The sequence below is a fragment of the Aythya ferina genome, assembly GCF_964211825.1.
Source record: "Aythya ferina genome assembly, chromosome: 5".
NCBI classification, from domain to species: Eukaryota; Metazoa; Chordata; class Aves; order Anseriformes; family Anatidae; genus Aythya; species Aythya ferina.
The window spans coordinates 25,213,035-25,239,142 of NC_140301.1; the positions used below are offsets into that span (position 1 = coordinate 25,213,035).

The window sequence follows — 26,108 nt, forward strand, 5'->3', positions numbered from 1 at the left end:
GGAGCGTATACACAGTACTGAACATCAACACTTGCTCAGCTATAAATAAAAAATAATTTATCTTAACTATATTAAAAATTACAAGCAACTTTTTATTTCTTTCTCAAAAACACAGAACTTGCACAACAAAGCACTGAAATATGCTGTATTTGTGCCAAAGTCTGTAGCACTCCCTTCAACCTGTTTATCTTTGAAGACCATAATTAAGGAGGACAAACTGGTTTATAGTCAACACAAGTTGGAAAAGAACTGCACTCACAATTTTTCTCAAATATTAATTTTCCTTATCTAAGCATCTTGCTTGATTAAAATCATGGGGCAATTAGTAGTTGAGTGAAGAGATTACTTTTTGTTGTAAAAAGACAGCCAGCTTTTACAAGTTCTACAAATGAATAATCCAGGCTCAGTTTTCAGCTGTGTCCAAGCATGAGGAAGCAAAGCACTTCTGCTTATGGCTCTCTGATGCAGGAGCTGGCCAGTGACTAACTAATGCCTAATATGACTTATTGTTGACTCCCAGGCTTGTTGGAACGCTGTTGATAAACCTTTCCCAAAAAGGAAATACCCCAGCATTTTCATGACTGAACAGCCACACAGCCACACACTTTTATTTCTGAGTGACAGAAGGTGGTAAGATGACAATCCTTCTTCAAAAACACACACATCTCAACCAATTACAACTGCACACTGAGAAATATGTGATAGTGGCCTCACTATGCGATCCTCAGTGTTCTTTATAATGCAGCAACACTCACTCAAAGAGAGCCTCTGACTTTTGAGTCCCTTCAAGCAGACAGAATATCATTCCACAGACTCAGATAAGTATTTTTGTTCCCCAGAAAAAAAAAAAAAAAGAAAAAAGAAAAAAGAAAAAAAAAAAAGTACTAATTGAAGATGACCTAGTAAAAATCTTCAAGGTAAGACAGAACATCTATAGAACTATCCTAGTCACACAGTACCACAGTCACTTTACAAAGTTGGAGAGGGTGAGTAGAGGGAGTAATAATGAGTTTACTTCTGATCCTTTTTCTCAAATTTACATCAAGACCAGTGAATAGTGTACATGGCATTGTAAAAAGCAGAGACGCCATTGGCAGCTCACCGCTAAAGGTGAAAAAACAAAGTAGAGCAAACAGCCCTCTAGCAGAGCTGCTACAGATCAACAAGTATCCTTGGGTTCCCTGGGTAGATAAAGGGCCACAAAATAATGGGGATATTGTTCAAAGTGGATGTCTTTCATAATGGATTTTCTATCCATCAGTATTTCCAACTGCAAAATTTTGCATAATTGATGCTGGCACTGGACAACTCTAGGATGGATGAATGAAGATTGATTAGAGAATGGGAGAAGAGATGTGAAAACGCTTACTTTCCTACATTTTAATTCCCTATACCTTCTATTTTGCTGACCCATAAATAAATAATCCGTACTAATGTTATTAAATAAATTTTGCTGTCTCAGGGTCAATTTTAGATATCAATTGCATGGCCTGTGAAATGCATTTGAGGACAGTTTGGTCCAGTCTGGAATACTGGTGGTCTTTAAGTTTGATCTAAACCAAAATTATTATTTCTGCTAGGAACATAGAAAAAGCTGGCATAAAGAAAAAGCTGTGACATGAAGCATTTGTTTGGATCAAGTACAACTTACTCCTGTCTTCTGTATCCTCAAGTGTGATTTTCAGAAATAATCAAAACAAAAGTGACAAAACCCAAAAACCACAATGAGCAAACAGCAGCTTTTAAGTGCTGTGGGAACAGAGACATTTGTTTAAGTAACCACTGTTTAAAAAATGCATACATAGTAACACCAAAATAAACAGCTTGCAATGTTGTTTATTTTAAGATACACAATAGTAATGTAAAGTGCTGCATGCAGTGAATTCAGGGTGTACTAACATTATTTACAGTTCTGAAGAGCAGTAGGAAAACTCAGCTCAATGCCAGAATACTCCCTGTTCAGATGAGAGCAAAGGTCAGGACTCACTGTCTTTGCAGCTAGGAGTATTTCAACATGTAGCCAGAGAAAGCTAATTCTCTCTTTTCTTGTGCAGGTAACTTCTGAACTGTGCATCAAAATCCTACAAAAGACACTATGTGCCAATGTCATCCTTAAAATGGATATAGAAGCCCATTCCTAGGAAGGATAATTAAGAGAGAGAAAAAGAGATCTATGCCCGAACACTCCTTTTAAAAAAATGCTCCAAACAGGCCTTACTCACTAGGCTATGTTGAGCCAAAAAAAAAAAAAGGCCATATTTTAATGTGCAAAACAAGCTCATTTGATCTAGAAGTCATTGAGACAAAAGTTGAACTCCATTGATAGGTTATTAGGAAGTAGTGTTCAAAAGCAAAATTTCATTTTAAATTTAAAATATAATCTCTTTCCTTCTGATGTTTTCGAGTAAAGCTGTGTGTGAAATTCAGCTGTTTGAGTCAGCAGTCACTCAGTCAATATTTTCTTGGGGTCATTCTGCCTCTCTGAGGGCCCAAGCTTTGCTTTGAATCTTGGAGTCAAATTGCCATATAATCTCTAAATTAAAAACAGGTGAAAAGGCCATGTTTCACCTGTTTTGGCATTGGAATTTCTGTGTAAATCCATAATCAGCCTTATTTTGCATGAAATTTGCATTGGAACCATGCCCTTAAAAATCCATGTGGATTTTGAATACGCAAACAACCTTTGGTATTTGGGTTTCCTTTTTCATAGAGCTAGTATTGGAGCAGACTTCAGAAAAATTTGAGACCACTAAGGTTGGTAAGAGTTGATTTCAGACCTGTACCTTCCCCATATATTTGTGACCATCAGTGAAACCTCACAAACTGTGAATGGAGAGCAGCATCCATATCATTAAACAGTCTCTCTCTCCGAGTATCTGAAAAGAAGGTGTTTCTAACATAAAGTCCTCAACTCAAACTTGCTTCTTTTGCTGGTCTGACAGAGCCCAAACTCACTGATCTTCAGTGCCTACTCTGACTCCCAGCTATTTACTCAGGCTTTGGCCTGAAGGAATGGTAATTAAATATTCCTATTAAGCTTAAGCTTAATAGGAATGAGCTTAATCTTTCATTTTGGGTCCCAAACCCATTTTCCATTTGACTTTGTCAGTTAATTTTATAATATTCTCTACTGACAGCTAAATGAAGTTTCATTTAAAAATAAATAAATAAATAAATAAATAAATTGAAGGAAGCCAAAATTGGGGAGTTTTCCTTCTAAGATGTTTTCCTTCTAAGAAAAAAGTTCTAATTTCAAGATATTTTTCAATTTTTAAACATTAATAAGAAAACAGAAATATGAGAAATGCTTCAGGCAACACTGTTTTAGTGTAACCCTAGGAACACAAGATGTTTCACAGCAGTAGTTCTTCAAATGCTGTTTGGAGTCTAGTTTTAAAAGTGCTAAGCAAAGGCACTTCCACAGATTATTCTACAATCTCAACAACTTTTTTGGGAGGTTGCTGAATTCAATCATTTCTGCAAGGCACTCTGTTCCCCCTAAGTAATTTCTTTTCCTTTCTTTTCACAGTCTTTGCTTATTCACCGATTCAGTATGCACATTTTGTGTCTATGTCTAGATCTATTATTTTGGGATGGATGCGGAGAGCACTGAAAATAACAATACAGCTCATATTTCTCTCATCTTCTCTCAGTCTCTGCTACACTTTTGAGGGAATAAGGGCCCTGATAGTCCAGGCTCTCCAAACATCCTTCTATATCTTTCTTAGATTCTCACCAGACTGGCCTCAGGCTAGTTTCATAATCATCAAGAAAAAAACAGTCCTGATGTTCAGCATGAGATCATAACACAGTGATCTCACTCTGAACATTACCTTTCACTACAGCAGCTCTATTGACTTCTTTGCTTAGAACAGTTTGAATTTCCCACCAGCTCAGTTGTGTGATATTTGGCCTCTTTTAGGCTAGATACCTCTCCACAGAGTAAGCCTACAGGGCACTGAGTGGAAAGCTCATGAGCCCTGAGGCCTTGTTTGAAAGAGTTTTCAGCCTCAGCAAGAAGTTTGCCGCAGCACTTGTTCAGGAGGCAGCAGAGCGTGTTACAGCATTATCAAGTTGGAGAGTACACTATCATGCATTTTCAGCTAGGGCTTTGAGTAGGGTTCAGATCCCAGAAGCCAAACTTGGGATTGTTTATCAGTTTTAGAGTTATGTTTATTCGTACCAATGCTGGCAAAGAACCACCATCTTGTTTGTAGAAATTTTATTTTCTTGCTGGACATGCTATTTTGCATGGGCTCATATGGGGTTTAATCTCCTTTACAAGCATTTCTCTCTAAACGGACAGGGTTTGAAGAAAAGAAAAAAAGAAAAAAAAAGAGGGAAGGGTTTTTTTTCTTTGAAGTTTGTTTGCATCTAAGAGCATTGTGGGATAAAAGTTCAGGTTTCACAGAGCCAGGACAGCTAAGATTAATTATAGCAGTGAATTGTCTGCAAGTGCCTAGGACAGATATGCACTACATAGCAGGATTTTTCTGGTCTGAGAAGTGTTTGCTTGGCATTTAATGGCCACCATACAATGCACGCATACAAAGTAGGCTGTTGAAAATTGAGATGTAAGTAGGCATAGGATGGGGAACAATGTGTGCTTCTTAGAATTGTCCTAAAACTCTGCAGCTCATCCCACCACTCACAGAGATGTTCATACCACCTTAGAAAACACCTCTCTTTCCTAAGAGATGTTAGCTCATGCAGTAAAATGTCAATGTGGAACTGGAAGAAACAGCATTGAAAAGAGACATACCAAGTAGCATAACTCTTGAAATAGTCTACCAAAACAGCAAAGGAGGGTGGAAGGGAGAATTACATTAAATGATTGCTCTTCCCTTTTTGTTGTTCACAACATTTACCTGTTTTTACATACATTTCAATTGAATTTCGTAATTTATATCTGAAAAAGAATACTCTTTCTAGCTGAAAGTAAAGCACCCTTTAAACAGTATTCATATTTTGAAATGATCCTTCAGATTAACCAACCTTCCTTGCAGTTTAGGATTCCTATGCATTCCTATACATCATTCCTTTGCTGACTGCCCCAAATACACATGTCACTTTGCTGACCACATAATGCTCCTTATTCCCATTGTTATCACACGTATCAGGACCTGTCTCACTATTCACATCCTATATCCCTGAACAGTCCATTTGGGGACTATCAAAACAGCAGTCAGCTGTCTGTGTGTGCTCCTCACATGTTAGGTGGGGAGCTTCCTAACGTGAATCAGGACTTTGCAGACCCTTTCTGTCCCCTAGGTCACCCTCCTGCTTCCCATTTCTTCATTCAAGCACAAGAGGGATGCACAAGGGGGAAGCACCTGGGTGAATGGAAGGAGGTAGCAGCAGATCAGGACTGTCTGGAAAGCTGCCAAAATCCTATTTCACTTCAGGAAATTCCCTGGGCTGTTGAAGAGGGGAATATCCAGTAGTGACTTGAAGAACAAAGATGCATTTGTTAATACCATTGTACTCCCTTTATTCTGACTCTTGCCCCTGGGCCAGCAGTTTATGTTCGAGGTTCTTTCTCTTGCTACTTGCTGGGAAAGATATTTGATACCATTTGTATGCAATAATCACCACTTCAGGTCACCAGCAAGGAAAGAACCTGATAAACAAAAATAACCCAAGCCTGAGCCACTTGAGTAAGAGTAGCTTGCAGCAATCATGTGCTGTCATCTTCAGTGTAGACCAGGAAGAATATAGCACTCTTAACTTTATATTAAATGCTCCCTTGTAAAGGGAAATTTATCCCAAACTTTTATAGTCTACCGAAGTTTGAGTATTTGTACAAGTATTGAATGACTATCACACTAGTTCAGCAGCATGATAAAACCATAACAGAAGTGCAGGCCTCTGTAATTCAGCCGATGCTAGGTATAAGATGTAGGTTTCATGCGGAGTTTTTCATCTGTAAGTACCAAAAGCACTCTGAAAAGCAGTCTCCATCATTATGCTGTGTTGTGTGCACAAGGAAACTGAGGCATGGTATCTTGCTATGGTCACAGCTAGAAACAAGACAGAAATTTCCCCACACTTGTCTGAGCTGGATTACGCTAAAGAATGCTGGGAACAGCAGTGAAAGTTCAGCTACAAGACAGAATGTTACAAATAACAGCACTGAGCGCTCAGGAGATGTGTCTTATCATAAAACAGGAGATCCTTGAAAGACTTGTTAAGTAGAACTGGGGGACAAAATGGCTATAATATTTAACACTTAAGAAGGCACAAAATTGTGTTTATTTGTCTGTTTGTCACCCGTTACAACTTCACTGTTTCATGTCCATGTTTTGCAGCTTTTTCAAAGGGATCAGAGTTGTGCTGGAATTAATGGAAATGGGATTGAAAGGTACACACTGTTAGGGACTATCTGTGAATTATCTGCAAATATTTGAACACAGAAAAATTTAACCTTCATTTTGACCTTACCTGGGAAGAAAGAGAACTGCTTTTATAAAAATCCATGTATGTTCACAGAACTTCAACTAACAATACAGATTACATTTTCTTTCTTTTTTTCTTTTTTCTTTAACTGGTGTAACAAGCCCCAAAGTAGTCTAGACTAGACCATATTCTTACAAAAAAGCTACTCCTTTTATATACTTAGTGTACACTACAAATGGGAACAGGATCTTTTCCATTACTATTTAGTTTAGTCATATACTACATCCACAGTAAATCCATTTTATAATATAAAGCTGCCACTTTGAAATATACCTCAGAACAAATAAAAGCTGGATCTAGATGACAGCCATATTTCTACAACATTAAGCAAATTAATATACACAGATTTTATTTTATTTTTTAAATAAACTAAAATATTTGCAGATTTTGACTTAGCTACTCTGATCCATTGTGCTGAGATTGTAATGGTATGTCATGAGATGTTAAACATTTTATGGACATAAGTAGTCCACAAACTGCTACAAATAAAGTACGTGTTTTGAAATGCTATCATAAAAAGGTAAAACCAAGATTAAAAAACAAACCAAAGCAAAACAAAAACTTAATGGCATTATACAGTGAGTTGACAACCTATCATCCACTATTAGAGAAAACAACTGAAATTAGTTCTGGCAGATTTGGGGCTAACAGTTAAAAATAAAAATAGCAAATGTAAAAGCATGAAAACTGTATTGCCATTATGCTTAAAGACAATAATAAATCTTTAAAGATGCCAATGATTGCTTTGGATCCTACAAACAATTGCTGCCAATCAACTCTCAAACATGTAATGCACAGTTTTCTAAGTATTCTAGCTCAGTGTAAACTCCCCAGCACCAAAAGTAATGTTGCCTGCCATAAACTATTCTTTTCATTAGGCAACAATGAGAATTGACATCTCTATTCCTTACCAGTTTGGAAGTGTTGGCAGAAACATACTTCTTTTTACAGTAGAATTCTAATTTTACAGAAAACTTTAAAACCAATAACTCTGCTCATGGATCTTGAAAGGAAGGTCTTAAGTAAACATGTCCTGAGGCAAAACTAAAAGTCAGTATCACTTTACACAAACAACAGCAATCACTTTTCCCCTAAAATACATTTTTAATATACATATATGCATGTACACACACTACCGAGAAATTTAGGAACCATGAATTTTCTGATGACAACTCTTTTAAGTAGTGGAACTTTGAGACAAATATTCAGAAGAGTTCTCACCTATTGTTGGCTATGATCTTGATTTCCAAAGACTGCAGTGCAGAGCATTTATTAGCAAAATATTCTTGGAGTGTTTAAACACTATTTATATATGTGTATGCTTTAGCTAGATGCCCTTTTACCTTGTGAGCCTCAAAGTCTCCGTTCTATATAAATGAGCTCTTGTCACTACTTTCTTGTTTCAGTTACTTTTGTGGATTCATTACTTGGACTTTCATATTCTTTCTTCTCTTTGTTTCACTTAAATCCTGTACTGACTCCACAAAGCTTTGTAACCTGACGATAATAACCAGAAAACAACAGTGGCTGATCCTATCTTTTGCTAGGCCACGTTTTGTTCACTCGGTGGAGGCTTTTTAATCAAGCCCTCAATAAAATCACACACATGTTTTTAGTTACACTCAATTCTCAGCAATTCCCTGCTTGGAAATAGCAGGTAAAATATTACATCGCAAAGTAACATTTGTTCCTCCCATCTAGCTGCATTATCTGATGGTCTGGCAGCGGGTGACCTCACATGCCACACCAGTGTCACTGTGGCTCCCTCCTCCCTCTGTCCTGTCACACCGCTGCTGCTTGCTGAGGGGGAGGAGGAGGCAAAACCAGGCAGGGCAGGGAAAAACGGAGAGAAGGAGGTGAAGCAGAACTAGCTAGCATCAGGCAGGGGAGTGCAAAACATGATTGTAGCAGGCCTGGAAATGGGCTGCTGGGAAGGCTGAGGAGCCCGGCTCATCCTGTAGCAGCGTGGCAGGACTTCCCTGCAGCCCTCAGCCTACTAAGGGCTGGGGAGAGAAGGGGAGAAAGGCCAGAAGGGAGGTGCCTTTGAAGGATTTGCAGTGCATGGATTGTTTGCTCTGTCTCTGTGTGTGTGTGAATTTCACCCTATATATAACTTGGAATCTTATTAGATAACAACTCCGTGACACTGCAAATCCAATATTTCTCAGAATGCTATTTTTGAAGCAGAAACAGGCAACATATTTTGATCTCCAAAGAAGCACAATAAAGATCTCCCTTCAAAATAAAATGAAGAGTTAAAAATGAAATGGAAACACAATAATTTACAGGCGGGCTTTCTATGCTTCTATCAGATTATTTAAATTTTGGACTGTCTCTTTAATTTGAGGAACAGCTAAAAAGGCGACAGATGGCAGACAGAATTGACTTATGTCCTCTATTCTTTTACAGAAGAAGGGGGAGTGCAGAAAGTTTGATAAAGGCAGAAGCTACAGTATGCAGGCCTCACTATAACTATCTAATAGGTCTTTTGACGGATAGGTTGGGAATATTTTGTTTTTCCTCCACAGACACGCTTTGTAACAAACCAACGGTCCTGGAGGTTGCCATGGGTGACGAGAGTGCTGACATCCAGTCCCAACTACAAATAAGCACATGACAAATGGGCCTGGAGCCCTCAGACAGCCCTGAACCTTGGTGACCCCCTAAAACGCCCAACCTCACAATACCCATGCCCAAAAAAGCATTATCGAATATATTTTTTAAACTGAAAGCTTGCAGTTAATTGAAAACACTGCCATGTAACAGAAATGCTTAGGACAGCATATACAAGTAAAAATAAATCACATAGCATTGTTATTTAATGCACTGTGACATCATTTCCTGAAATTAAACAGAGATGACACAGATTCAGACAGTCCCTGGTAAGGTTCAGTTCAAACAATTCACAGATGTTTTCCTCAAGCGAGCAGAAAACAATGCTGGGTTTAAAGTGCTCCCTCTCCCCACCTCCCTCTCCCTTCTCTCCAGCCTTTTTGCTGGTACAGGGAGGTATGGCAGTTTTATAATACATGCTCCAGCAAAAATATTCTTTTTTTAATTTAATTACTCAGGCCGTTGTACTAAATAGATGGATCATTGTGTCACAAAAGCATCAATTTTTCAGAAGAAATAACAGATGTCTATGTAACAATGATTAGATTAACCACTCAGAGACAAAGCTAGCTTTTGAGGCCCACACACCCCATGACCCTGGGTTCCCTTTTCTGTAGGGGGTGGATGTAGAAATGTCAGATCTAATCTCAGATTCCATTTTTAAAACAAACAAAGCCCCACCCCCACCCTATCTCAGCCCTTTTCTTTAAAGATTATAGCCTTTAAAAGGTATATGAGTGTTCGGGCTGTTACTAAATTTGAAGCTTTGGGGCTGATTTCATAGGACTACAAATTGTCAGAGGATTACGCCTTTCGGACTGTGAGCAGAAGTAGCAGTTTGAGAAAAAAAAAAAAAAATCCATTTTCATTCTATTCTGACTCTCCAGAGCATTCCTGGTGAAGCTGTACTGCATGCAGACGGGACAGGATGGGATGCCAGTGACATGAGGCAGTACTGTGCTACCACCAGCAATAACAGCACATACCAGCAGCAGCTGCCAGCTTTACTCCACTAAGCCAGCTCTGATGGTGAGCCACCAGCACAACTTTGCGTGTAAAGATCCTCAGTTCCATGGTCTTGAGGACTATATTACAACTGGTCATAGGAGTTCAGCATGATTTTTCCAAAGGACTTAGAGGAAATCATTTAACATCCCCTCACAAAATTTACCTAGCTGAAAAATGAGTGCATTAATATTTTGCAGACCTGAGCAATAAGTTTCTCATTAGTACAGAATGAGAGGTCTGTCCCAAACCAGTAGGAAACTTCTCACCTGGCTGTAAACTCAGTACACAGACAGTCCTACCTAAAAAACAAACCCGGAGTAACATTGCACGTCATCTCCTCCAACTCCCTGACTACATAACACACTAAAATGGAAACAGCAGCCATGTGAACCCATATACAGGTAGTTTTGCAGGACTACCAGAAGACATCATCCCTCTGCTCAGTGTACCCTGGGAGCATACAGCAAGTTACTCTTTGGCCCCACACAAGCACTACAGTTCATCAGAATGCTTTTGCAATAGTAAGTATGCGATAGGAAGCTATATTCCTAACCTTCCCTTAAGTATTATTCCTAAAATCAGGATATGGAGGAGATATTTATGAAGGTGGAATGGTTTCAGTTGTGTTGTAAGTTTGCTCCAAAATGGCAGGATTGGGTTTGGCTGAAGACATTTGTCTCTACAATCAACTTTAATGAATACATAAAGCAGCTGCCTGTATAAAAGGCTTGGTAAGCCATTCATTAAAATATGATAGAGATACATTATATTCTCAGATACACCCACACAAATATAGAAAAAAATCTGTTTCAGTAACACTATTGATATTATTCTGTCTGGCCACTAGAATACTGCAAGTTAAAAAAAAAATAAAATTAAAAATCAGGTAAATACAAAAGCTGTGATTGATTCATTTTAACATGTTCCAACAGAACTTATTCTAGTGTGACCCTAAGACACGTTAAAACAAAATCTACTATACAAGAAACTGTAAAAGGCAAGAATTTTAGCCAGGAAATTGTTGAGATCAGGCTGAAATGACTGCTAAATGTTAGAGACAGAACTTCAGCTATCAAAACAAACAAACGAACAAAAAAAAAACAAAAAACAGCCCAACGCCACTGAGTTCAGGGTTGTTATCCCAACACCATTAGTTGGGATTCTGAAAGTGTCATATAAAATGTTTATATTTTATATTTTATATGCTACCATTGGTATTCCTGGTACTTTTAGTTACAATATACCTCTTCATACAGAAACAAACAAAATAAAATTTTAACAAATAGCATCTCCCCAGGTAAGTGTCAAAAAAAATAAATGCATCTCTGTTTGACCAGTACTGTACAAGAAGGGGAAAACTGTTGAATATAGCAAAAGTGTAGTTCTTGATACACTATGCTGCAGAGAAAGATGAACTACCAGAGGTACATGTCCAAAGAATGGTATAATTGCTTCCTTTATAACTTTGTTCTTTTCTGATTATGTACATACATTTTAAAGGTCCTCTATCCATTAAAAGGGCATGGGAGGAGGGGGGCAAGCTCTGCAAAGCTTCTGGTAAGAAATCCTAATCTCAACGTTGGTGTAAGCTGGAGGTGTCTATACATTTGAACACTTCCTGTTTTCACTTCATGATCAAATATGTTCTTTGCAGGGCAAATAGGGGAGCACTTGAGGGAGGGAAGCAGAGATGTCTAAGAGGCTAATTGAGTGTACTAAGGAGTCCTTGGCATAGAGGAAAAGGAGTCTTCCAAAGCTATGAATAAACTCTTGGCTTGGGTCAGATTTCTTGCTGTTTCTTTTCTTTAACCACCTTTGAACTCAAATAAAAACAGCCTTAATGTCAGGTTTACCTTTCTGATGTCGTAATCTTTATGTACTATTGAAAAGCTTATACTACCAGACTAGGATTTCCTCTACTTTCTTAAACACTGGATATTATCCAGAAAAAGCATACACATTTCCAACCAATTCAACCTCAGATCTTTCATCTTCTGGTACTGTTGTAATTCCAAATATAAGACAGAGCTCAATACGTGAACAAGAACCTGACAGAAGCTCTTACTCCTTGCGTTTGATTCCCAAAAACAAAAACATGCATGTGTATCCTATTTCAAGTATAATTAAAGTTACTGCAAAATAGAAGTTGTGATTGGAGATATAAGTTGTTTTGAAAGACACAGCCTGTCAGATACATTTGTTCTACATAAGAGTTCAAGTGCCTGTCTCTTCAAAAAGCCACTTAGGCAAATCAATTTTTAAAATCAGTTACCTTAAGAGTTTGCAAACTGACTGAATAAAGGAAAAATAGCATTTTATTTAAAATCATAAGTAAATACAATTAGACAAAACTGAGTTTTTTGAATTTGACAGTCTAAAGGAATTTCGAGTTAAATCCACACCATAAGAGACAGACTGCCACTGCTTCTCCTTCCAGGGAAACCAGAGGTTAATGATTTTTGTCATATTGAGACTAACAGCTAACAATTGCTACAGTTGGCCTTTAGTATTTTATTTGTCCTTTTGAGGTATTCAGAATAGGTGACAATGGCTTGCAGTTGAGAACATATGTAGAGAGACCCCTGTGGCTTATGGAAAAGTTGCTCCATGCTGGTTGGGTGTTTGAAAAAAAATACAACCAGAGTTCTTTTATGTTCTTCTCCTTAATGAATGCATGAATGTCAAAATGTACCAATGGCCCATTCAGGGGGCAAAGCCTAAGCAGCTCCTTCTTTAAGAACACATCCTGAGATGTAAAATACATTTGCTTAACAAACTAAAATAATGAGATAATTCAATTAGTTTCTTTAAAAAAAAAAAAAAAAAAAAAAAAAAGAAAAAAGAGAGAGAGAAAGAAAAAAGGGTACATCAAGGGATTATTGTAATACAAGAACAGGTCATACAGAACAAAGAAGGAACAAACCAATTTGAAATAAGGTTAGAGTAGTAATGAAGGAATGTACATTGAATCATGGACCACCATTGTAAAGATATTTACTTGAAACAATAAAATTGTACATCACAGATTCCCCTGTTCTGGCTCAGCCAGAGCTGCACTTTGAATGGAAAAGCTAATTTGAGAAAAAGTGCAAGATCTTTAAAAGAAAGGAGTTCTCTTCCTTCTCTGCATGTGTTTATGGCAAGAATCTTTCTGAATTTACATTGCGCTGGTCAGGGGTCTCCATTATCAGTTTGCAGGTCTGAGAATTACAACACAGTAAATCTTTCAACACCTGCAAACTCATTAAAGCTTGGATGGTAAAAGGGTTGGGGCTTTTTTGTGTTCATTTAATTTGATTTTTGTGAGGTCATCCTCACCAGCGATGGCAAGTTTCCTCAATTCATGTGGAATGCAGAGGGTCAGGAGAGAGAGGACAGAAACAAGGAAAAGGGATTTCAAAAAGCCAAGAGGACCTTCCTCAGGAAAAATGAGAGTTTGTTGACTGTTTAATAAGCATGTGTTGAATGTTTTCAAGGAGGATGCAAGAAAGGAAGGCAGGGAGAAAAAACATTTTTTCACAAATTTTGTAAGAGGAAATGGAGTTAACACAGAAACATGCAAAAGAAGCTGGTTTATTTGTGGCCATGCTTTTGCTGTCTCCCTGTAACTACTCCTCTAAAGATACCCTACAGCTAAATGAAAAACCCTCCACTCACACTCCCTCGACTTCCAAATTAAAAACATTTTACAGGTTAGTAAATCTCCAGCTGAGGTGATGTAGCAAAGAACAGCTGTGAAGTAATTTTGATAATGATGAGAATAATAAGCACATGGCAAGGTTCAGGGCTTTGCTGTTGCAGCTTCAGTGCTCCTGAATAGATAAAAGTGATTAAATACTCCTGATTATCCCTGACCAATATGTAATGGATTTACAGCCCTTTCAATTAGTCAGTATTTGCTTAGGACTCATTATTTTGTCTTTGGTTAAGTAATCAGCCCAGAGACTCATGTTCTGTCTAATTCCTCTGAGCCAAGTGGGTACAGGGCACCTGACCTTTGAAATGGCCATAGCTGGGAGGCAGGAATAACCACTACTCCAGCAGAGACACTGGCTATTCCAGCTAATCCTGACCCCACAGGCCAGATCAATGCACCTTAGTTTGCTACTAATGTCCTTACATCAAAATGATGGTTTAGAAATGTGGATCTATTGCTCCCCCCTTTAGCTGTGCTGCTAGTGGAGCAGTTCAATAGTCCCTATCATAAATAAAAAGGGTACCTTGTCCCAAGATCGTTACACTGTAACCAACATCAGCTACTGGGGAAATTCATAAAACTTTGAAAGGAGAAGTGGTAGTTAATAACTGTTAGCATTTTGAGCCTTATGAAGTGAGAAACAATTTTACCATGAGAGAAAAAGGAAAATCAATTAATAATTTTACCAGTTTTCATTATTTCCTACACAAAGTAAACTACCAAGAGTGCTACCAGGTTTTCTATAGAACTGTGTTTTGATTTCTAAGTGAAGCTATAATAATCAACAGAACACCAACACATCTCACCAACAATTGCAAGCAGGAGCATAGAGATAGCCCATTTAAAGTATAGCTTTTCATGATTTAATCTCTCTCCCCCAGATGTGAGTATGGACAGTATTTACCATGATGTACTTGGAGAGAAATCAAAAAAGTGTTTATTCCTTTCTGTTACACAACTGAAGAATTAGGGAAACTGTAAGCCTTCTATATTCCTCACAAAAACAACATACAACAAGTTTGCAAGCTGCTGCTTTGACTTCCCTAACATCCCACAGAATGTTAGAACACACAGATAGGGCTTCTCTCTGCCACAAACATGTATGAAAGTCATGTAAACAGAGGGCAACAATAAACAACCCAGAAAGCAGAGCTTTGTATATGCTAAACCCCCTTTGTAACTCCCCCTTTGTAACTCCCTTAAATAGTTCAAAGCAAAAAATAGTTACTTTATATGTAGGTGTTGTTCAGCGATAAGACTTTGTACTCTCTTTATTTCTCTCTCTAGGTATGTATGTATATTTATATATACACAAATACATGTTTCTTTCAGATTTGTCATGATTCCAAGAGCCAAGAAAAAAAAAATCTAGGAAAAAAAAAAAGATAATTGAGCCCTAATAATGGTCCAAAAATTACGGGAACAATTGATTTCTAATAACAATGAATAAACATCATTAGGCACATGAATAGAAATCTATTTTGGTTTTGGGCACCACTTACTGTGAGATGCTGGAAAAGCCATGCTCTCATGATATTTGTTGCTACTTTGGGGAAAATGCCTCTTTTCTTCTGTCGCTTTTTGTCCTTGTCTGGGTCATCGTCATCCCCTGTACCAGGTGAGGCTACACTGTTGTCTAAACCGTCCCCTATAACAAAGAGAAAAACAAGAGAAAAATAAACAACATATAGAAGCCAGAACGTATCGTTAATTACCAAGATACTAATACAGTTTTATTTTGTTCTGATAGATCAGAACACACAGTTTCTCATTATATATGAATGTTGATACAAATATGCAAAACGTAGAAACCATGTCTCTCCAAATACTAATTTTGTCTCACACATGCATATATCATTAATTCAATTATAATCGTGTGCTTGACATAGTGCAATAGCTCTTTGTCAATTATAGGATTCAATGTGGGAAAACCTGACACAAAAAAAACATTCACTGTAAATGCATCCCTATAACCATTCTGAATACGTACTATAAGTAATCAAGTTAAATGTTCTGTAGTCTATATATTTGAGGCCTTCTGCAGAGGTGGCAGTAACTGTGTCACTGTTCAGTGCACATAACACACTGTCAGATGAGCCCCTCCCCAGAAGTATCACCCCTAACACAGATATATACGCATGCACACACACATATACACCTAGTATGACCCTGCATACGGCATTTGCATGACATGAAAACTTCTACATCTCTGCATCAGTGATTATTACCATTAAAAAAAAAAAAAAAGATGCACATCAAGGTAGAACTCTCACTTAATCAGAACTTTCCATCAACATCTTTCTCTTCTGTGCTTTTCCCTGGCATTAATTGTGCATTAGCAAAAATCATTTACTTTTAACAGTCATAGTTATTTTTTCTTGCCCTCCAGCAAAAATGCCTTGAAAGCCTGCCTGGAGGGCATCTAAATTATGTATCTGAAAAACTCTTCTGGCAAGGCATTGCAGGACCCCTACTTTCTTAAAATTCATACGAGCACGTCTTCCTGTTTTTGGGAAGGCATCAATCAAGAGCAGCAATATATGCCATATTCCTACATTAATATTTGAACTAATAACTTTAAAAAAAGGAAAGAAACAAGATCCGACTTGTGGCATAATCAAATGCAAAATAAATGAAGAATACTGGGACAGCACTGAGACTTTATAGATTGCTGTGTTTTCCTTACACATCATTAGCCCGGAGCCACACGAAAGAGGAAAACAGAGAAGTGGAGAGTTTATGCTCCCTGCTGGTGTTTAAGAAGCCGAGGTCCTGGAAGGACATCTGGGAATTGTGCTGAGACGGTGGTTTTTGTAATTTAAGAATAGACATTCATTAGCAGTAAATGCCATAAATCCCATGCTAAGTAAAAACCTTGTCCAAGAAAGCCTAAAACAATAAACTCTGTGCTCAATGTAGCCTGAGCTAGACGCTCCATAGCTTCCTGAGGAATGCTATAGATTCACAAGCTAATTCCTATAGCCTCATCTAGCTCCATAGTGCTACTAAACAAAATACGTTGCAGCTACATAAAGCCCGTTTGCTTCAAAACCTGCGTTTCAGCTCCATCTTCCCTCCTGTGCCAGATCACCCTTCTTCCACTACCTCGCCTCTGAAAAACCAACCCTCTCAGACCAGAGAGACAGAAAAAGCCACAGCAAAGAGCTGGCAGATTAATTTTATTGACATTTCCATTTTCACTGCAATGTGATACCCTCCATCACATGGAAGAGATGACCCTCACTATTTACAGACTGACAGGCCACTTCATTACAACCACCCTGCCCCAAGGCAGAGCAGCTCCTTTCCATCTGCCCAAACACCAGAGCAGGACCCCGAAGTCACTGCTCTTTCTCATGCTTCTTTTCTTTTCTGTTTGTTTCCATTAATGACAGAAAAAGGAGAGTCAGATCACAGCAAACCAATCAAAGAGATTATGGAAGCCCTATATATTGTAACCAACTGCTCATTTTTGTAAGATGTTGGTTATTTAGAAAGCGCTCCTTCCCGTTCCCCCCCTCCCCATTCCACCCCACTCCTCTCTATCACACACTAGCAGAAACACACACGCGTATGCACACACACGCACGCGCACACACACACACACACACACACACACTTACTTTCCACTATGCCAAGGAACTGCTGCAAGGCAAATTCTCACAAACACTAATGGCTTCTGACTGCTCCTTGGCAACCCCAGCATTTTAACCTGGGTGGATATGCTCTCCAAAATACAGACACTGGAGCTATCTCATCAGCTGTTCATGTGACACAGATGGAGAGTGGCTATTAGGAGCCAGGCAATGGGCCTTGGGGATCTGAGGTGCTGTACTGTAGCCTCAGGCAATTTTGAAAAGCAGTACCCGGAGATGGGGGGAAAAAATCCACACTGAAAGTGCAAGTTTGAAGTCAGTCTGTTTGTCTATCTGTCGTGTGGATAAAGATATCTTTGTCTTTGTATGTAAAAGCTGTGTGTGTATGCATAGAATGCGTGCAGCTATAAAACTTCCTTTCTGCACCATCCTTTCTCATGCTAAAAGCACTGGTTTGCTCTATATACAGACAAATTCCTGTTTCTCCTTATATACATGTTCTCTGCTTTGTGAGTATCCTCAGCAGGAGTCACCTACATGTTAAATCAGTATTTAGACCTTTTGGAGAGTTGTTAATATCCTGGTTTAAAAAACTAATAGCAGCCCAGGAGATGAAAGTTCACCTAAAGCTTCCATTACCTTCACAGCTTAATCAGCGGTTAAAATGGTGAGAGACAGCACTTCCTTAATCTGCTCTACAACCTCATGAAAGGAAATTCAAATATTGTACCACCAAATTAACTCAGAAGATGAATATACACTGCAAAATTTGTTGGTCCTGGTGAACTACAGGCCCAATCCTGTTAAGCTGTATTGTCATATCTTTAATAACCCTACAACCGTTGACATTAGTGGATACTGCTTCTAGTTCCAAGATAGCATACCAATAGCCCTTAACTGATGTTTCCAAGATGCAATTATTTACTTCTTGGATAAGGAGGGCCTGATTCTAGTTTGCCTTATCCAAACAAAACAAGAGTTACTTTAAATGAAGAAAAAAAAATATCAAAAGTGAAATAAAATTAACAGACATGAAAGTCACTCCACTGCAGATCGGATTAAGCATGTTTTAATTGCTGCATGAATGAATCCAAATTTAAATCATTTAAAACATCATTACAAGTTGTTCTGGATCTGTGAACTGTTCACATCTTGATTTGGAGAGTATCTTGTAAGAAGAGCCCAGTCAAGTCCTAACTTGTATGGAAATAGCAATTATATGAGCATAGTTAACCCAATTTTACAGTCGGGAAATTAAGTCTAGAGTTTGGCCCACTGGCTTTCTCTTTCACAATGCAGCAAAAAAACACGGAGGGTGACTTTCTCCTGCTTTAGACACTGTTCACTCATTTATTCTTGTGCAAAGATTACAAGTGACTGCAAAACCACTGCTCTAGAAAAGTGGAGAATTTTTAAGCGGCACTCTCTTTGTAGATGTGTCAATGACTACATGGATTCGAGTCAGTAGACTCAGGTGTATCCCAACTTATTTAAGATCCTATCGGTGCTGTATAACAGTCTCAATAACCCCTGTGAAAGACGAAGAGAGTATACAAGATGCTTTGCAAAGCACCTACACAGGGTTTCTTACAGACCTTCTCTTCAAGGCCAAGTGCTTGTGGAGGAGGCTGGAGATGGAGGTCTTATTTACACAGCAGGAAGTTCTATGCTAGTTCTGTGTGCAGACACTTTTAGCATGCTGAGTGTTTCTTCCCACAATATTATTTTGCTTTGAAAGCAAAGCAGACTACCACTTATTTAAAACATACTGTGTAACTAGTCAGAGCAGCGTTTCCATTGCACTGTAATTTCAAACTCAACTTGCTGCAAACTGACTTCCTTGGGCCAACTAGCTTGCTGAGTCCAGTGTTCACACAGTTAAGAACTCTTGGGGACACAGAGTCCAGTCCCACAGAAGGCATGTCCAGTCGTGTATCAATGAATTCCTTTTTGACAGTCCTCCAGTCTCTCAGTATTATCTCAGTCTTAGTCCTTGTTTGTGTTCCTCACAGAGTAAGGCCCAGAAAGACATGAAGCTAGTGCTGCTTGGAAGCTGCTCATCTAGTCTTTTCATCATTTGTGAACAGAATAGACAACAGATTCCCAATCTAATCAAAAATGATACTTGGAAAGAATATCCCAGTCATGCCAAAGCACAGAAGCCTGGTAACAACCCAGATTCAAACTCCAGAAATAGTTTACATTACCATCGTAATAATCAGAGCAGTAAGAAAAGTGATTTCCAGACAAATACATTTCAGGACTTAGTGTTTAAGTTTCTTCATCATCAGAGATCCCTTATAGCTTTATTGTTTGTCATGCTAAAGGGCAAGAGAGAAGAGAAGGGATATCTAACCAGGGGCAACGTAGGAGAAGACACTTCACCATTTTACTAAAAATAGCACAAGCAATATGAAAGTCACATTAAAGGATTCTGAAAAGGAAAGCTGCAGTGCACTGTGCTCATTTTAAGAAAACTACACTGTAGTCTTTTGGTCCAGTATTTTAATGGAGTAGAATATGAAGGTATAATAAATGCAAAACAAAGAAGAGACTGCACACAGAGACAATTTGCAATTATTTGTTTGTACTTATAATGTGTCCATCTGAAGACATAAGCACTGTAAAACATTGTTAACAAGAATGGTTAGAATATTACTAAGATCAACACCACCACGAGAGAAAAGTCTTAAAAATTCAATTAATTACCACTGTCAAAAAGCTAGAAATAGAGAACTGTTTGAATATATTTTGAAGATGTGACAGTCTGTGCTGTAGGGAGGGCTAACAGAGAGAGAAGGTCAGTTCCAGAATCAAAGACCCTTCAGGACAATTACTTATCTCCATTCCATCCTGTTAAAATCATCACTTAGACTTACAGATTCAGCACATCACAGTTCTTTGAATGAAGTGCTGGTTGTGGTATTTTTGTTGTTATTTTTTTATTTTTTATTTATATTTTTCCCCCTCCTCATCCGAATGATCACTGTTCATGGAAGTTGACTTAGTCTCCTCATATCCCAGAAGCAGCACTTATCAACTGCATCTTACTGCCAGGGGAAACTGAGTTAGGTAAGATTACGAATGACAAACCTGGGCCTTTAAAAAACACAAAGTTTAAGTGGACATTTCAGCTTAGAGCTGTGCCATCATCAACAGTGCTCTGCCAGTAGAGCAGTGCTGGTTACTGAAGGGATTGACTGCAGGTGGAACAAAGCCATCAGGAGCTGTTTAGTCTTGACAGAGACATCCGGGTTTGACCTGCATGCTCAACTACCACTTGTCCCATTGCGTAATGGGATGTCCTCAGGTAAACTGCTGCAGTCAGCCCCTGCGATCCCTTCCCTTTTGTGTGTCTGAGATACCAGACATGTCTGATGGTGCTCTGTCATATGAAGGATTCAGGGAACATCTTGGAGAGGAACAAAGGCTGGATGTTGCTGCACTAGAGGGAACAGGGAGACTTCATTTATACAGCACCACCACCTCTCCAACTACAGATGTTATTCTTTAGACCTTCTAGCATCTGGCAGGAGATAAAGGGCCTCTCTCTGCTGTTCTTTTGGAAGGTCTTGTGCTTTCCAGAAAACAAAACCATACAAAACCTTTGAGCTAAGAATGTAAAGATCTTCATATACACATTTTGCACAATCTGGGTATTAATAACTATTATAAATTCAAATAGGAAAGAAACAAAGAGAACTTAAGACACCATTAGACATTGCCTACAAAGCTATTCTGCTTGGTCTAACCATATTTTAGCATAGTTTGTCAGTCAGGAGCAAGTCTCTATTACCATCTGGCAATATGTGTGAAAGGCTTAAAGAGTTACACGGTATCTGGTGTCTAATGTGTATCTACAACAAGAGAGAGAATAAAAAAATGTTCTTTTCTGTGTCTGAATAGGCGCTTTACTATATTTACTAATTTATCTCATTTTCAAAAAGGCATTTACAAATATTTTATTATTTACTTGAGGGTAGGAATGACATTCCAGATACGTTATTTTTATATCCATAGATGCTGTAAAATTGGTGACTTGAGTCGTTAGAAATTATTTGCAGAACAGTAATCTTTCACATTTCCCCTTTTATTATTTTTCTGTCAAAAAAAAAGAAAGGCTGTTTTTTTTTTTTTTTTTTTTTTTTTTTTTTTTTTTTTTGTGTGTGTGCCCTTAGTGGTCTATGTCTAAAGCTCATGCTTATCTGTGAAGTGAATTGAGAATTCTCACTGATTATATTCAAAAGCCAACATACAGTTCTAACTTTTTTTTTACAGAGAAAACTAACAAACATTGGTTTAAACTTTAAGCTCTTTTATATAGCCAGCAGGTTCGTGGTTTGTGCATTGCAATTCAACATTTTTTCACATCAGGTGAAAAAAGTGTTCCAATGCAGACAAGGGGAACAGCAAAGCAACCTGCTAATTACTGATCTCTCTTACGTTCCTGCTGTGCTAAACTGTCCAGACATGTTGAAGTGAAATTTTTCTGCGATTTTCAAGTGACTAGTTCATGGCCCAGTACCGTGGAGTGCAGGAGAAGGGATGAAATGCTTTAGTTTACATGCAACATTTACTAACTGTGTGGGTTTTCCGACATTAAAGAGGGGACAGTGACCCATGCCACCTTTTTCACACTCAAAAGAGCACTGAAAAAACAGTCTTCATAGGCTTACCTCAGGCTTCCCTGGCCCTTAACACCCTCCCCCCAGGGTAGGAGCAGAAAGAGAAAAAAGAAGGGATTTTATGCTCCTTTCTCTTCAACTTTTCAGGCGGTATAAGCAGCATTTAGCAAATTCAGCCTCCAAATGGCTCCAAATGCTCTGAGCTGCAGGGGCTCATCCTTTGTTAGCCTCCCTCTATTTACACAGGATTTACGCAGGCTCTCCACTGAAGAGACCACATGTTTCTGACAGAAAGCACTTCCATTCACACTGCATCAGGCAACAGGATTGTAACCACTGCAGCTTCACGCTGACCTGAGATTAGGGATTTCAGCAACATTGAGATGGTAACAATCTGCTAACTAACGAAAATTATCCATGGAGAACTCTGCTGCTTAGTTAAAACTATCACAGACAGATAGATTAGGTTACTTCGAAGGACAATTAAGAAATAGTTACTGTCAGGAATATGCATGTCCATCTACGAAAAACATACACACAATATCAGAAGAAAAAAAAAATCTTAAAAAAAAAAAAATCAGACTGCAGCTTGGATTAAAACAATTTCACCCACTGGCTGAAGACATAAAGTGTAAAAACAGACAGATGGACACATATGTAAATGCGGCTGCATTTGTTTCTCTGGAGCTGGCAAGTTAGTAATAACTGTATAGTTTAATAATTTATTTTCCACACTATTTTCACACTGGTTAACTGGGCAGTGGCAACATCCATGTGGAACTTCAGGAACAGACTAACTCCTGCAGTCTAATTGCCACTGGTCCAAACAAACCAAGGTAAGAGACCTTCCATGAATCTACCTACACGGACTCAGTCCTGGAATCTGATGACAGTCTGGGGATCTTATAAATTTCTTTTTTTTTTTTTTTTACTCTGTTTGGCCAGCCAGGATTTTTGCACTGAGATTTTTTCCAGTTTTAGTATTTGCGTCAGGGTTTTCCAAAAGAGATTACACACATATACACAACACAGCACAACAAATGTTGCTGGTTGGATCTTGTGGTTTTTGCTCAGTAGCCTTTCACTGGGCAAAAGAAAAATAGATGGGAATGCAGGGCCAGGAAGGACCAAGCAGATCCATTTTTTGATGAGTCGTATTTGCTGTTTTAATTCAGTGAATTATTTTGCTTCTGCGGCAAAAGACAAAATTTCCTTTGTAATAGTAACTCACACATGCATCCGATATGCACATAAAAAGTACATGGTATATTCTGAAGTTCTCCATAGTATATCATAATAAAGCTCTTCTGGGCACTCAATGATTCATTTTTAGTGATCTCTCAAATGCCCTTATCCACAGTTAACACTCAGATTTTATTAAGGAAGAAAGCAGGGACAAATGTCCACTTAAGTCCCAGCTCTCAAATTCAACTCTGCTTGCACTGCAGTACCTAAAAGCTAAAGCTTTTTTAATGTTCTATTCACCTCCCCTGTGTGGTATTTCTGCTAACACAGAGTTCACAATCTTTCAGCCCCAAACACAGAGGGCTGCTATCTTCAAGTCATCCAAGGAATGTGCCAGATACTATCATCTGCCCTGCAATACAAAGAACCAGAAAGAAGCAGAGACCAAAAGGAGACCATACTGATCAGGTTACTGAAGTCCAGAAAGTCTTTCCCAGAATGCTAAATGTTAATCTCTGAACCAGAAAATGTTAGATTTAAGATCCTTGTAGTTGGAGGAAACGCTAGCTTGAGAAGTCAAAGACGTTGCCATTTGAAGTTGTACTTTGCATGTTTATCCCAGTCTCACATCCCTCATGCTGGTGTAATTGCCATCAAGCACTTTGTTCTGTTCAAGCAAAATTATCATTAATGTCAGTGGCAGTTTTGCCTGAGTAAGGAGTGCAAGACCAGATCCTTGTCTTATTTAAACAGAATTGCAAGCACTGCACACTTCCAGAAGAGACGTACTCATTAAAACTTGTGGTTTGTGCTGATTTATGATGCTCTTCTCTTTAAAAGTGAAACTCACTTTGTACCTCACAAAAGAGAAAGTGTTCGATGCACTTGTTCCTATGTTGTTTTAACTTAACTTCCTCCCCCACCTCCCAGCACAAGTTGTGGAATTTACACACAGATTTGGCACCTAGGCTGAAGGAAAGCATTATTAAATTAGGTTTAATTTTTTTGTCTGCTTCAGTAATTACTTTGCAGTGTGAATGTAAATAGCTGTTATTCTGTTTAATTTTTTCATCATACTAAACACTGTCACAAAAAATGTCCTTGTGGTGCAGTCTAAATGCCGTTCTTTTCCAAACGTTTTTCTATATATTTTTAGAGAAATATTTTTAGCATTCTCACAGTAATTCTGTTAAGAATACTAGCTGCAGACTCTGGTTACAGCTGAGGCAACAATAACAAGTCATTAAAGAAATCAGGAGACTTTTTTTTTTTTTTCCTGCCTAAAGCTCATCTTTAAGAGACCATTTCTTTTTTTTCTCTATCCCTGCTGGAGTAACTGGGATAATGATTTTAGTTTTCTTTATCAACTGTACCAAAGTAAAAATAAATTAAAAAGCTACACTTGATTTTAAGTACTGTTTATTATTTGCTATCCTGTTATTTGTTACCCTGTTATTTTTGTCATTATACTAATATCAAATGTGGTCAAAATAGCTAAACTCAATTAAAATTCTACCTGCAGTTGAAGTTAACTAATTAAGTTCAATATTATCTTATCAATATTTAACCTTTAACATTTTGCAGTTGTTGTTTATATTTAACCATAGCACAATGTGGAAAACTTAAAAGTAGATGATTGCTAACATCCTGTACTGTTTTTCTTCATTAAACCTTTAATGTAGTTTCCTTAGGAATAAAAAGTTCCTAATTAAAAAAAAAAAAAATAGCACTCAGAACATCTCAATTTTCCATACAGCTGTTACACAGTTACAAACTGTGATGTATTTTAATGTCTTGTTGTTCCCCTTAGACAATATGCAGTTGAACACAACAGCTTGTTTAGGAGACGTCACTTAAACTGATGTCCACAGATACAGTAAGTGTCTGTGTACTGTTCACATTTAAAACCTCCCTTTTCAGGTTTATTTAACTACTAAAAATGTGCCAGCTGAAATATTACATGCAAGTGTACATTCATATCAATTCTTCATTAAAAAAAAAAAGGGGGGGGGGGGGGGGGAACTAGAAATATGTAACAGACATTTATTCCTGAGATACTAATTTAAAAGCTTTAGATATTAGTAAGGATATTAGTTAGGCCACAAGTCCAAAATACACATTAGTCTATTGGAGGATTTATAACAACAAATGAAGGATGGCTGAATTAAAAAAAAAAAAAAAAAGTTTTGATAGAAGGTGCCAAAATGAACCATAAAAGCTTTTCCAGGTGACAAAACGTACACAAATGTGTATGTTACATAAAATACAAATAAAGAGTACTGTCTTGATATGCATTTGCAAACACCTGAACAGCAGCAAAAAAAAAAAAAAAAAAAAAAAAGAGATGCTTGCTGGGAATGCATAGTCAAAAAAAAAAAAAAAAGTACAAAATAACTCCAAACTTGGCAAATCTTACATACCATGAGAGCTCCAACACCTATGCACAGTAGGGTGGATAAACCCGCTGGGTGCCTGGGACATATATATGCACCTCCTCCTAAAGTGTTCATTTGGCTGGCAGTCTGGAAAATGCCAGAATGTGAAGGGTTACGTTGGAACACTGACAGTCTGCTTTCTTAGGTTTAAGCTAAACCCCATACTTTAAATGTAGAATTCTTGTTAGGTATTTGGAAACATGCTATTTGGTATTAACAAAAGAGGCTTGATCTAGTGCTCACTGAAGCTGATGAATAATGTCTCGGCTGACAATTGCATACTTTGGATCTGCCCACATATACTTTTGATGAACATTTTTTTCAGGATTCTTGTCCTGCAAGAAGCCTGGTAGGTAAAGGGTAAGTCAGGGGTGTCTCATCTGCAGTATGTACTGGATGCTTAAAAGTGGTTAATGGAATGGTCTGAAACACTCTGTCTTTTGAAATCAGTAGACATTTACAGATAATAAGAGCAAGCATTTAAGAGCCAAGC

The 26,108-nt window shown here is 38.0% G+C and overlaps 1 protein-coding gene across 7 annotated transcripts in view; it reads right to left on the reverse strand.

The window, feature by feature from the left end:
* The window catches only part of MEIS2 (Meis homeobox 2), a 171,910-nt gene that overhangs the window by 104,576 nt on the left and 41,226 nt on the right, over nucleotides 1–26,108 (reverse strand). For 6 of the 7 annotated variants that reach the window (XR_014693993.1, XR_014693994.1, XM_084522349.1 and 3 more), the window contains exon 8: nucleotides 15,277–15,422. Coding sequence is in view for 5 of the 7 variants with exons in the window: in XM_084522349.1 (XP_084378475.1) it covers nucleotides 15,277–15,422 (146 nt within the window). In the remaining 2 variants the exon portion in view is untranslated. Of the gene's footprint in view, nucleotides 1–15,276; nucleotides 15,423–25,600; nucleotides 25,703–26,108 lie in introns of all 7 variants that reach the window. The other variant, XM_084522350.1, reaches the window with a different exon arrangement.